This window comes from Podarcis erhardii (assembly GCF_964252035.2).
Source record: "Podarcis erhardii genome assembly, chromosome: 10".
Classification (NCBI taxonomy): Eukaryota; Metazoa; Chordata; class Lepidosauria; order Squamata; family Lacertidae; genus Podarcis; species Podarcis erhardii.
In genome coordinates this window covers 35,601,116-35,613,824 of record NC_138500.1, presented here as the reverse complement: position 1 = coordinate 35,613,824, position 12,709 = coordinate 35,601,116, and the positions used below count along the sequence as shown (strand labels likewise).

The following is a 12,709-nucleotide window of genomic DNA, read 5'->3' as shown; positions in this document are numbered from 1 at the left end:
TATTTGGGGAAATGTCACCCGCAGCATTTCTTAAATTCCTTATTACTGAAAAATATTTTGAAAATAAAATACTGCATATACATTTATTATAATTATCATTCTCTCCTGAACAAAGACATCTGATTTAAAATGCAATATTAATAATATAATAGAAACACTAAAATTAAAAACCTTATTAGCACAATTCAGATTGACAGGATGAGTTTGGTTTTGGTAGACCTTGTACTTTTCTGGCTGAGTCTTGCCTAAGCAGGAGTTATGCTGGCTTAACTCCTTCACCCTGGTTCAGCTGGCAGAACTTAAGCTGAGGCAAGTCCCCCCAAAGGGGTTTTCCAGGGGTGTGGCGGGGAGCAGCAGACAGCAAGGAGAGACACTCCAAACCCGCTTTACCTTGGTCATGCGATCTAGCAACCTGGCAGAACCTAGCTGGCAAAAAAAGTGGCGTGAATCAAATTCCTTCTGAACAGCGTTTGGAACAGGTAAAACTTAAGCTGGCCTTCTATAGTTAGGATTGTTCTGTGAATCAGAAGGCACTAGTCCATAATTGTGAAGCAGTACACATGGGCAATAAAAACTCTAAACCATTGTATCAGAAATATCTCCCCTTTCCCCCTAAAAGTAGAAAAAAGCAACCCCCACAGGCTGGAAATCGACTCAGCAAATAGAAACATGCATTGTTAACTTCCAGCAAAGACCTTTTAAAACAGGAGGGTCTGCATCACGGGTAGCTAGCAAGTTGCCCTCCAGATTCTTGATTCGAACTCCCATCACCCCTGCCCATTGAGTGCATTCCAGCAACATCTACACTGGCTACTCGTGGTGTACACTTGCCAGTGGAACGTGGCTAGTGATGCGGGCTGGTAAGTTGTCTTTGGCAGGAAATTGGAATAGTCTGACTGCCACAGTGGAGAATACCCCGATAACTCTGCAAATGATGGAACCTCTTTTTTGAAAATCTCTTAGACTGAGGACCATATGAGAAAATTGTAGTTTGATTAAGTGACTGAAAACTAAAATGCCTGCCTGCATTAAGTAACTTCATACATGAAAGCAATTTTTTAAAAGTATATTTTTAATATTTTTTAAAGTATATTTTTAAAAGAGTAAATGCAGTTCTAAATTCAATCTTCCAACTTGTGCCCTAAAGTCTGCTACATCCTTCTTCTCTTCAACAGATATGGGAGACAAAGAAGGTGTGTGAGTCCTCTGCTGTTGTGTTGAAACGTGAAATAGATGTTTTGTTTCCTGTTAATGAAGTTTTCATCTTGGCTATTGACAATATGAAGCATCTGCAAGTAAGTATGTTTTGTATGTTGCATATGGAACATTTAGAAAGCTTTGGTTTGTATGACTTGAATGTAGCCTACTGTACCCAAGATAATAGATGCCCCTCTTGCTCCTTCTGCCTTTTCCTCTGGCCAACATTGGCATGTGCCGTCCCCACCCCTGAAAGTTGTCCATAAGGGAAAGCAGCCCTCAGACAAAAAATGTTAAGTGAGAAGAGTAGGTTCCCAGATTGAAGAGGAAAAAACCTGCATCTAATGTCACTAGCAGGACCTGAGTTTTCCAACCATGTTTGCTGAGTACAAAATGTGTGGCGCATAAATCAAGTTGTTTTGATTGAATCCGTAATCTTGATGAATGCCAATAGGTGCTGCTGTCTGGCTACATACCAGTATTGATTGTACCATTAGGCTTCACAGTGCCTCAAGGTGTGGAGTTGCTCTTTCTCAGGGTTCTCAGACAACCAGTTAGCAGACACTCCTGAATAGCTTGAGCCAAGCATGTAGGAAGACCTTTGCATTTTATGGAATTCCTCTGCATAATGAGCAAGAGTCACTGGAGCTGAAGTAGCTAACCAATGCTCTTGCTATGCTCTTGCTGTGGTTTCCCAAGCCTCTGCCTAGTTCACCATCCAAGGCAAAAGGAAGATTTGAAAAGTATGAATTTGGGGGAGTACTCAAACTGGCAGAAAGGCTGAGCTCTTCAGTAACAGTGCATGAAAGAATTGGAACTATTAATAGAAAAAGAATGTCAGAAGAAGAGATATTCTCAACTCAGTAGAAGTTAAGAAATTGTATCTCCATTTATAATTTCTCATTGAAACTTCCTTGGAAATGTTTGTGGAAATGTGTGTACTAGAACAATGCAGATGCCTCTGTTTTACACATTTCTATTCCACTTATTCTCCCATGGAACTTTGAGAGCTCCTGTGGACCACCCTATTCACTAGCGTGTCTCCTGTGATGTTCAGAATATATGGGCTATACTCCCACCTCAGCATAGGAAGCAGGCTTGGAGAACAGAAGAAAGGGCACATTCATAAGTTCTCTGTCCCTTCTTGCAATCTCCCAGTCAACTATCTTAGTAGAAAGTGGTAAAGAAAAACTGTTTTTGCATGCGGTTCCCCCTTTTGGTTTTCTTCCTTCTTCCATGTGGAGACTCTGCTAGGGTCTTCTATAAACCCTTCTCTAACCTGTCAAAGGGCTATGAGACTGAAATGTCATAAACTGTTTTTTTTGCCTGTTTGAAGAAAAGAAATACCATTAGGCAACTGTTTTGAAGAGCAAAATTATCCAATTTGGCCACCCTTTTTGTAACAGACTTATAAATAAGGATCAAAGTGGTGATGTTCTTTTTTGTTCTTCAGTTAGTGTTTGCTGTTAGCGTTGCTATGGATATTTGTGAAGCAGGAAAAAAAGGTTGCAGCTGTGCAATGGCGGTGTTCATGTCTGCCTACCGCTGAATAGTTAAAGCATTTGTGAAAAATAATTGCAAGCTTTTTTTTAGATACGGAAGAACTCCTTCTAAAGTGAAATTGTGGGTGGTTTGCCCTTAATACAAAGCTCTTACGGTTTCTATGTAGTCGTCAGAAGACTCAGACCTACAAGATTATGATAAGCAGGCACACTCTTAGCAAAGCAACAACAAAGAGCAGTTGTGCCAGTCATACACATTTACTACCTATCGTTCTTATTTAGTGTAAATTCTTCTGCTACTTCTAATCATAGAATCATGTATTGTGGAGTTTCTTGGTTTGGAGGGCAGATAAAACTGTAATAAATATGCCAGTAATCTTAAAAATCACCACTGAAGTAGAGGAGAGGGTCAGATTTTTTTTTATGTGAAAGCTGTGTGTGTGTGTGTGTGTGTGTGTGTGTTGTACAATAATTTCCAATTATGCCATTGCATTGCAGCTAATTAATGGCTTCACAGGCCATACTGTTTATCAGACTGAAGAACAGGAGCCTTTCATTAGCTGCTGTTGCCTATATGAAGACCTTCAGACTGCAGCATTTGGGGAGAAGAATGGAACAGTAAAGGTAAAGTAGTTGAGATTAGTTAGGCATTGGCTTCTCTGATTGTGATCATTTCAGGTGTTATACAAAAAATGATAAACTGGCACTCAGAATCTCACAAGCAAAAACACCAGCAGGGAATCAGTTGGAAAATACTCTATTCTGGGATAATTTAGGTCCATCAAGCACCTAATATTCAGTTCTTCTCAAATTGCCTGCCACTTTAGATTATGACATTGGGAATGGACGAGAGATTTATCCACTAAGTCAAGCTGATGATCATCTCCTTAGAATCATAGAATTGTAGAGTAGGAAGGGACCATGAGGATCATCTAGTCCAACACCCTGCAGTGCAGGAATCTTTTGCCCATTGTGGGGCTCGAATCAATGACCCTGAGATTAAAAGTCTCATGCTGTACCAGCTGAGCTATCCTTCCTTGTGTTCAGTTCATGCTTTACTATATTGTTGCAGAAAAATATATTAGTTTTGCAATATAATAAATATAAAGCAAAATAATTCTCTGTTTCATTATAATTAAACAGGTCCTCTTCCTGAAAATTTACCCAAGGAAAAGGACGGAATTCCCTAATTAAATTTCTCTGCCCCAAGACCTAATGGTTTGTAATACCTGTACTTATAAAAGGCTACAGTGGAGCATTGAGGTCCCTTAATAGACTTCCCACTTCCTTGAAACTAGTTTTCCCAGATTCCTTTACATGTTGTGAGTCAAATATACAAAGAATATTGTACTTAGAACTAAATTGTACTTTGTTTTTAAGGTTCTCTCAGTATGTTTTCTGGTATTCTCAAATCCAGTTATGAAGCATCACACTTTGATGATGAATGCATTAATTTCCTTTTTGCATCATGTATTTTTTATGTATACCTACCTATTATAAAGTGCCTGTTGGTTGTGCGCTCTAATAAATAATCAAGCACTTTATAAATACAATACTTGCTATAAATATGTAATTTTTTCAGTAAGAATGCATTTTTTAAAAGATACCTTTTAATAGCCATGCTAACGAAGTAGAAAGAAGAATATCTGCTGTCCATATGGATTGCTATGCATATGTCTGGCCATAGATCATGCAGGAAACTTTTGTTGCATGTTTCATTTATAATTTCTCCTTTTAGTTGTTTTAGGTTAAAATAATGAAGGAGGAAACATTACTTTAAAGAAGTAGCTTTTTTATAACACATTCTCATTCATTATACTACTGCTTTTTAAAAATATACTTGTGGGTTTGCATCTCTATTTCCTTTCAATCTGTAAGCAATGTGAACTCACAACAGTCTGTTGTCTGATCCCATTTTTAAAAGGTATTAAATCTGTCAAGTGGGAATATTTTAAAATCCAGAACTGGGCACAAGGAAGCTGTACAACACTGCCAGTTTACTTCTGATGGGAAAACACTCATTTCTAGCTCTGATGACTCAACTATACAGGTGCGTTACATTTTAAACATATTGCTTGAGAATATATATTTCTGAAGAAGCTAGGTGCAGTCCAGCAAAGTTTATGTTTTGTTTAAAGCTTGATATTTATTTATTTTGGGGGTACTTTGTGGGGGTAAGACGAAAATGCTTCAGAGATCAAATAATTCTTTTGGAGGGGGGTTTAAAGACCTTGTGGGAGGAGTAGTATTGTCTTGTGAAGAAAAGTTGAGGGTTTTTTGTTTTACTAAAGAAATAGGTCTTGTTTTCACCATAAAAGCGAACCAGAGTTGAACCCAAATTCCCATACTCTATTCTAATTTCTGTTTTATTAGGTGTGGAATTGGCAAACAGAGGAATTTATTCTCCTGAAAGGTCACAAGGAACCTGTCAAGAATTTTCACCTTCTAAAACACTCAGGGCTTCTTTCATGGTCATTTGATGGGACAGTTAAGGTAAATAAAAAACCTAAGCATTGACAACTTAGATTGGTGCCTGTAAAGGAAAGAAATGCACATTATGTGAACATCATATTTGTTGTGTTTTCAAAGTTAGATAACACTATTTACGAGTCTTGTTTTGACTGCAAAATACTCAGTGGTTAAAGTACGTCCCTTTTTTTAAAGCATCTGCTGCTAAGTATTTTGAAAGACAAAAACACCAAACACCTGTGTACTGTTTTTAAGTCACTGGCACATTTTAATATTACAGCTCTGGAACACAGTTACAGGAGAACTTGAGAGAGATATCATTTGCCATGAAGACACCATTCTTTCTTGTGTAATTTCACCCAGTACCACTATGTTTTCCACTACCTCTGCTGACAAGACTGCCAAGGTCAGTACAGGTTTACAAATGAATACTAAAACATACAGCACCATTTACTCTGAGTTTCGCACTTTTTTATCCTAATTCAGTAGAAGAGTTACATAAATGCTTGATGGTATTCTGCTGATAATCAGAAAGATCTTAAAAGTTGCCAACTCTTAACTTAATCATGACCTTTGAGCTTAGTCCTGGCCCCTCTTCTAAATACAGTGAGATCCAATGGACATAATCCTATCCACTCCAGATGCAGCACCTAAGGGCATGACAGAACTCTTTCCCCCCCTCTTCTTTCCCTCTGTGAAATGACATATGTTTGAACACTGTGCCAGGTTGTTGCAAGGAATTTGAGGCCTGCATACACACCTTGCATCCTCATCCAGCCTCTTTGGAAATGGATTTGACGGAATGCACATGTTCACAGGGGTAGGGATTACATGCACGCAAATACCTTTAGAGGGAATGAGCCCCTGTATCTTGTGTGCACTGTCAAACATGTATTTGGTGAAGTCAGATCTGAGGGAACTGATTCAACTCACTTCCTGTCACTGATCCTTTGATTCCATAGTTATTTATACCCTAACCCTTTCCATTCTATTTTAAGTGGCTCAGAGAAGATTTTCCACTTTCAGTCTTGCTACTTCTTGTTTTTTGGTTACCTTTACCACATAAATTATTCACGTGTTCCAGATTACCAGGTAAATGGGAGAAACATCAAGTAGGAGTAAATCTTGGACTGATAAAACCTGTCCTCCAAGCGTAAGGCCAAAATGTCTCCTTGCAACTGTCTTTTTAGGAGCTTGGCCAAAGCAGTATTGGGCTTTTGTAATTTAAATTCTCATCATTATTCTGAAACAAGTAGTTTCTAACAATGGCAAGGGAAATCTGAAGTACAAACAATTGCAAATACACGTCAGCTTTCTCTTCTTTTAACTTCAGTTGAATACAGCTAGCCAGGTATGGTATATTACAGGGGCTTATTACAATTCTATTTCTCCGATTTCAGAAATAAATCATCTAAATTAAGGATTTAGATGCAGCTCCTCTTGTGCAGGGCAGTATAGGAAAGCTGCTTTCCAAGAAATATTTACAAGTTTACCTAGGAGATCCTGAGTCAAAAGATCAGTAATAACATATGGAGAGCCTCACTGGAGCAGAGAAAAGGTCCTTCTAGTCTTGTAACCTGCTTCACACAGTGGCAAACCATATGCCTCCTAGCCCAGAGGCAGGGCTGAAGGCAATAGTCCTCTCCTGCTGTTGCTCCCCAGTAGTTGAGATTCAATAGCATACTGCCTCGGAATTTCTGTGTAGCCTCCATGGCAATCATAGCCTTTGTAGATCTGACTTCTATGCGTTCGTCTTCTTTTAAAACCATCTCATGTTTTTAAACAAGCTCATGGCCATCTCCACATCTTCTTGCATTGAGTTCCATTAATTATGTGATGCATGAAGAAATACTTTCCTTTGTCTGTCCTGAATCTGCTTCCAATAATTTTACTGGTTGATGAGGGGGGAGAAAAAGTTTTGTCCACTTTCTCAGCACCAGGCATACTTAGAAACCCCTGTGTTCTCCCTTAGCTGTCTTGTTTAATCTAAAACGAAACAAAAACCTAAAACACGTCAGCTTTCATTTGCAGGGTGCACCACCTAACTTCTCATTTTGGTAGTCCCTTTATATGCCTTCTGCGCTTTGCTCTGTCCTAAACCATCTGTGTAGAAAAGTTTAGCTTGCTTTCTATTGTGGGAGTACCTTAACCAATTTTCATATCTGAGTCATCGAAGTCCAAATATCTTTTATAGGCAGGAAGCTCAAAATGAACCTAAAAATACTGGAATATAATTTAACAACGTGTTTCATGTTTTAAATCTTTAGGTATGGAGTTTTGAAAGTTCATCGGTTCTTCATAAGCTGAATGGTCACGACGGCTGTGTGAGGTGCTGTGCCTTCTCCCTTGACAATGAATTGTTAGCTACAGGAGATGACAATGGGGAAATACGGGTACTCCATTTTGTTTTTAAATGATTTATTTAAAAATTTAGCATAAGAAGTTATTGCATCAGGTATCGGCTAGTTAAGTGGACACATGAGTTTCTCACAAATTAGGTGGTGGCTCTTTGGTACTGTAAGACCTGGTTTGGATGACCATGTACAGGTTTTATGCAACAAGAATATTAACAGAGGTGGAGAAGGATGTCAGGTGCAGTTCTGATAACAAAAAGATGATTAGAAATGGAAAGGCTGCATTAAATCAAAAGGAAAGTAGGATTAATGATTAAAGGGTATTGGGGAAAGGAAGGCAATTCTTCATTATATATCATAAACATATTTACATATAAATGTGGGACTTACTTTCCTCCTCCTGTTTTGTTGTTAATATGTGTTGCATCTTGATAACTGCATACATTCTTGTCATTCTGCATTGATTAATCTTCCCCTTCTGTCCTATGCAGCCATTCATTTCTAACATGTGATTTGTCTCTCCTAACCTAATGAGAGCACATAGAGAATGTGGTATAGAGTGGTCCCTTTGAATGCTCATTGTGCCACTGGTGGCTTCAGTGTTGCCCCAAACTTGTAGAGGATTAGGGCTGACAGTGCAAAGAAATGTATGCATCGAGCCTTGGTTGTAAGCACAATATGTGACACTCTAAAATTAGTCATTACTGCTTAGATGGTGTGGAAGAAAATGGTAGCCTTTATTTACAATTTTCATACTTTTCATGCACAAGTGAATTGTGAGAGACTTAATTCTTAAACAGTTTTTTAAATCTGTAATTTTATGAAGGCTAGCACATGAAGTAATGAGTTTAAATGGCAGAAAAGTACATATAGCATGGCTCAGAAATGTTTGTTAAGTTGAGGATGTTTCAGAAAACTGGTTTACAGATATGTCAGAAACACCTGTGGCAGGGGTGGGGAATCTCTGGCCTGTGGCCGGTCTTGGCCTGCCATGGGATCCCGTTTGACCCTTGAGGCCATTTCCCTCAAACTGTGCTCATAAGCAGATACAGTTTAATCCTGCATTAGCTATGCAATTCTTTTCCCAGCCAAAAACAAGATTGCACAGCAAAGGCAGCAGGATTTTTTAATTATTAGTTTTCCTATTATAAAACCATCAGCTAAATTGGGATGAAAGCTCTGTGCCAAAGCACCCTTTGAAGCAGCTCATGGAGACAGCACCTGAGGATCAAACAGGAGCATGGGGGCTTCCTTAAAGCCATTTGTAAGCCTCTTGCCTCCTCCTCCAATTTCAGAGGCTTAAAAGGGAAGCACTGGGAGACTTGCAAAAGATTTTGTGAGTTCCATCTCCCCCTTTTAAGGCTCCAAGATTAGGGACTTTGTGGGTTTTCCCACACTCCCCTTTTAAGCTTCTAAGACTGGCAGATTTAAAAAGGGGGCACAAGTGATTTTGACATGTGATGTTATATGATTGACAGGTGGGTAAAGTCATCCACCTGTCAAAGTTGACTCCATGGAGTTAAAAATGTTTCCTGTCTTGACCTCTGGTTGGGATAGGTTTCCTTGTGGTTTGTAGAAATTTTCTGTGCCAAGGTCATTTTATCTAGTTGAGATTCCTGCATTGCAGGGGATTGGACTAAATAATTATACTATTTTATGATTGTAAGGGACTATGAACATAACTACAGTTACACTGCAACCTTATCCTGTTTTCGTACTGCTTGTGTCTCAGGTTTGGAATGTATTGAGAGGAGAACTGCTTCACCTCTATTCCCACGCTTCAAAAAGTGAGGGAGAATCAGCCTACGGAGGCTGGGTAACAGACCTTCACTTTTCCCCTGATACTCAGATACTTGTTTCTTCTGGGGGATGCATTCAGGTAAGTTCAACAAGAATGGGTACAAAAGGAGAATTATTTTGCAATTTATTAACAAATGTGAAAATGTTAAATAACTCTAAATACATAGTAAATTGTCAGGATTTCATTAAGTGTTTTGTTGCAAATAGAAAATATATCCCAAAGGTTTAAAGATGTTAAAATGTTGTATCAGTCAGTTGTCCTCAACCATTGTTTTCTGAAACTGACATCTGAGAAATTAATGTGTAGATCTATAGTGTGACTCCCAAGTTATTGGTATCATATCTGTAACATGCTACATTCAGATTTATTGCTTCCTAATTGAAAACTTATTTTCTCTTCCTCCTAGTGGTGGAATGTAGCTACTGGGCAACTCCTACAAACATTCTATACAAATGGAACAAACCTTAAATCATTACACGTTTCTCCAGATTTCAAAGTATGTGTGACTGTTGATAATCTTGGCATTCTTTACGTGCTACAGATTATGAAATAAATCTGTTTAAAACTGATTGTAACTGCAGTGTTTTGAGCCGGAAGCATATTCCCAAAAAACTTACTTTAAACTGTGAAGTCATTTTTACTCTGGCATAAATTACCCGTATGGTAAATTTGTAAACGTTCCTAAATCAGCATACATTTTATATGTTGTGTTTTGATCAGCAGTTTGATATGCATTTTATATGTGGCTTTTCCCATGGTTAGTTACATCCAGATTAAACTTTAGCCAAACTTTAGTCCCCCTGAAATCAATGGGACTAATTATTGATGACTTAAGTTGCCCTGACCCAATATGTATACTAAGTAGTATACTAATGATAATTGGAAGGTGAATTACCAGCCCTATGATAACTGAAATATTTTCACTGATCTAGTGGCAAATGTTTCTAAGCCTTAAGTACATTTTCATAAAATACCATAAACTTCTGTTTTACTAATGCAATTTTGTCTTGAGACAAAAGTAGGGGTGTGGATGTTCTTAAAAAAACCACTTTAATATTTAAAAAGAATTTTAAGAGCCATGATACACAATGTGACTAAAAACCCCAGTAGGAGAAAATTAAACTCCAAATGGTACTGTTATGTTTTTAGGAGTAGCAGATTCATGCTTCTCAAACATCACCTTGGTTTGCACATAAATCTAGGCCAAACCATGGCCAATTGAATTTAAAAGTGTTTGAGTATTTGCAGGAAAAATTGTGACTCTGCTGCTGCCATGGTCCACACAGGTAAGCCAAAGCATGGTTTGACTTGGCATTACATCAAAATGTGAGTATAGTTGTCTGGATGAGACAACCCATGAACACTGGCTCAGACATAACATAAGTCAAACATTGGCTTAGTTCTGCGTAGTGCTGCAAGAAAGCAGCTGTAATTTGCTCTGTATCACATACTTTCACATTTGAGCTATTGTTTGTGCAAACTGGGCCAGTGTGGTAAAGGCGCAGAACTCTGTCTCCATATGCCCTAAGAATAAAGCAGGTGCAATTTTCTGAAGGTAAATTTTCCCTGAAGTTATTGGAAGCTGGCTTATCTGTTTGTTTTTTGATAAAACCAAAATGTCTGTATCAGATCTACTAAAGTAGATAGTATTATTTCAAATGAAGTTTTCTGACTGCAAAATCACAATGTAGCTTTATTTTTTATTTTAAGATAGCATATCTCAGATTTTTCTCACCTGCATTTCTTCACTCTTGTGTCAGCAGATATTTAATTGAAAAGGACAACATAAAATAATTCATGTTGAATATAATCTTTAACCAAAATATATTGTCCCCCTTCGGGTCAAATTCTAGTCATACTTGGGACTCCTCCCATTATCATCTTAATGGAATGGGAGCCAGTCCAGTAATGTCAGGACTCCAGACCAAAAGGGAGGAGTTTGCAATGTGGCTCTTTCCCATGTTGGTGTCACCAACTGTGAATACACACCACAAATCTAGGATTTTCACCATTAACGTCTAAGGAGTTTATGAGCAGGTTAGGAACAGAAATTATTTCCAGTGCATAAGCAATCTCTAATAATTTTAGCAACCAATTAGTTACACTTGTTTCAAAGTTTTTGCCATCTCCATTTCAGTACTTCTTGTGTTTGTGTTTCAGGTTAAATTTAATCATTATCTTTCTGCAGTTGCCAAACTGTATTTTTTTAAAAAAATGTTGTGTTTTAATTAGCAGTACCCTCATGCTGTATCTGGAAATGTGATCCTTTGGCCTAGCTTCAGTGAATTGTGACCCTATTCTCACCTGTGCATCCCTTGCTAGGAAGCCTTCCCATTAAGAAAAGAACACAATTCAAAGGGATGTAAAGGAAACCCTTACTCTTTGACACAGTGTTCCACTGAATGGCTGTGCAGGAGCTGGAGTGGAGAATTATTTGTGTTATGGGGGCTCATTAAGATTCAGTGAAGGATGTTGAAGAAACAAGGATTTAGTTCGGTTTTTTAAAAGGTTTAATTTAGATTTTAGTAGCTTGTGGACAATATTTTAAGGTAACATTCATCAAATGAGATTGTCTAAATTTTCCGCTGGCGTTATCTATTGGAACTTAAGATAAAGCTAGATAATTAAAATGAGGCTCGTTGGTCTATTACATTAGGAGAAAGGAATTGTTTCCGGTTTATCTGGCATTACAAGAGATAATCTGAGTACTAATAGCAGCTCAACTTTTGCTTTTAGCTATACTGTACTGTGTTGGTGTTAATTGGAATATATCTGTGCATCAAGGGAAATTGCTGAATTTGCTGACTGCTGATTTTTTTAATGTTTCTAAAACTTTGCATTAGCAAAGTTGCTGGGTTTTAATTAAACAAGTTTGTGCATTTGAAAGTAATAAATATTTTAATATATTGGAGGATGTGGTGTATTTTTTCTATCTTAGTCCATACATTTTCTTCCTTTTCTCCAAAGTTCAAAGTCTTCTCCATATGAGAATTTTCTTTTCTCATATGGAATACAAGGGTGCACAGAAGTAAGCCTCATTAGAACTTAGCAAGACTTACTTCCAAGTAAAGAGGCATAGATTGTGTTGGAAGAATAGAACAAGCATCTAGATCTTGTCTTTTGTGGAAAGATGATGTTTTCTCTGTGCCAAAACTCAGTAGCTTTGCAAGTAGAGTCAGCTGTAGGAAGATCATTTGTGAAACTCTGTAAATCAGTATAAAATGTTCACTTCATTTGTATGTTGTAATCCCCTCTATCCATCCCTGGTTTTTGTATTCCTAGTGTGCCCTTACATACAAACTGGTAAACTTTTACTTGTGCTTGCAATTCAAACCAGTATCCAATCTGGTTTGCAGTCCTGGTCTGCTGTGCAAGTTCAAACCAGA

General features: G+C 37.9%; 1 protein-coding gene across 2 annotated transcripts in view; it reads left to right on the top strand.

Annotated features, from left to right (window-relative positions):
* Nucleotides 1–12,232, top strand: part of APAF1 (apoptotic peptidase activating factor 1) — a 38,731-nt gene extending 26,499 nt beyond the window's left edge. For both annotated transcript variants that reach the window (XM_081878214.1, XM_081878215.1), the window contains exons 21-28: nt 1,176–1,295; nt 3,198–3,323; nt 4,624–4,749; nt 5,073–5,192; nt 5,449–5,574; nt 7,436–7,561; nt 9,255–9,401; nt 9,730–12,232. In XM_081878214.1, coding sequence (XP_081734340.1) covers nt 1,176–1,295; nt 3,198–3,323; nt 4,624–4,749; nt 5,073–5,192; nt 5,449–5,574; nt 7,436–7,561; nt 9,255–9,401; nt 9,730–9,876 — 1,038 coding nt within the window. In that variant the 3' untranslated portion in view covers nt 9,877–12,232. The remainder of the gene's footprint in view (nt 1–1,175; nt 1,296–3,197; nt 3,324–4,623; nt 4,750–5,072; nt 5,193–5,448; nt 5,575–7,435; nt 7,562–9,254; nt 9,402–9,729) is intronic.
* The last annotated feature ends 477 nt before the right edge of the window (nt 12,233–12,709 follow it).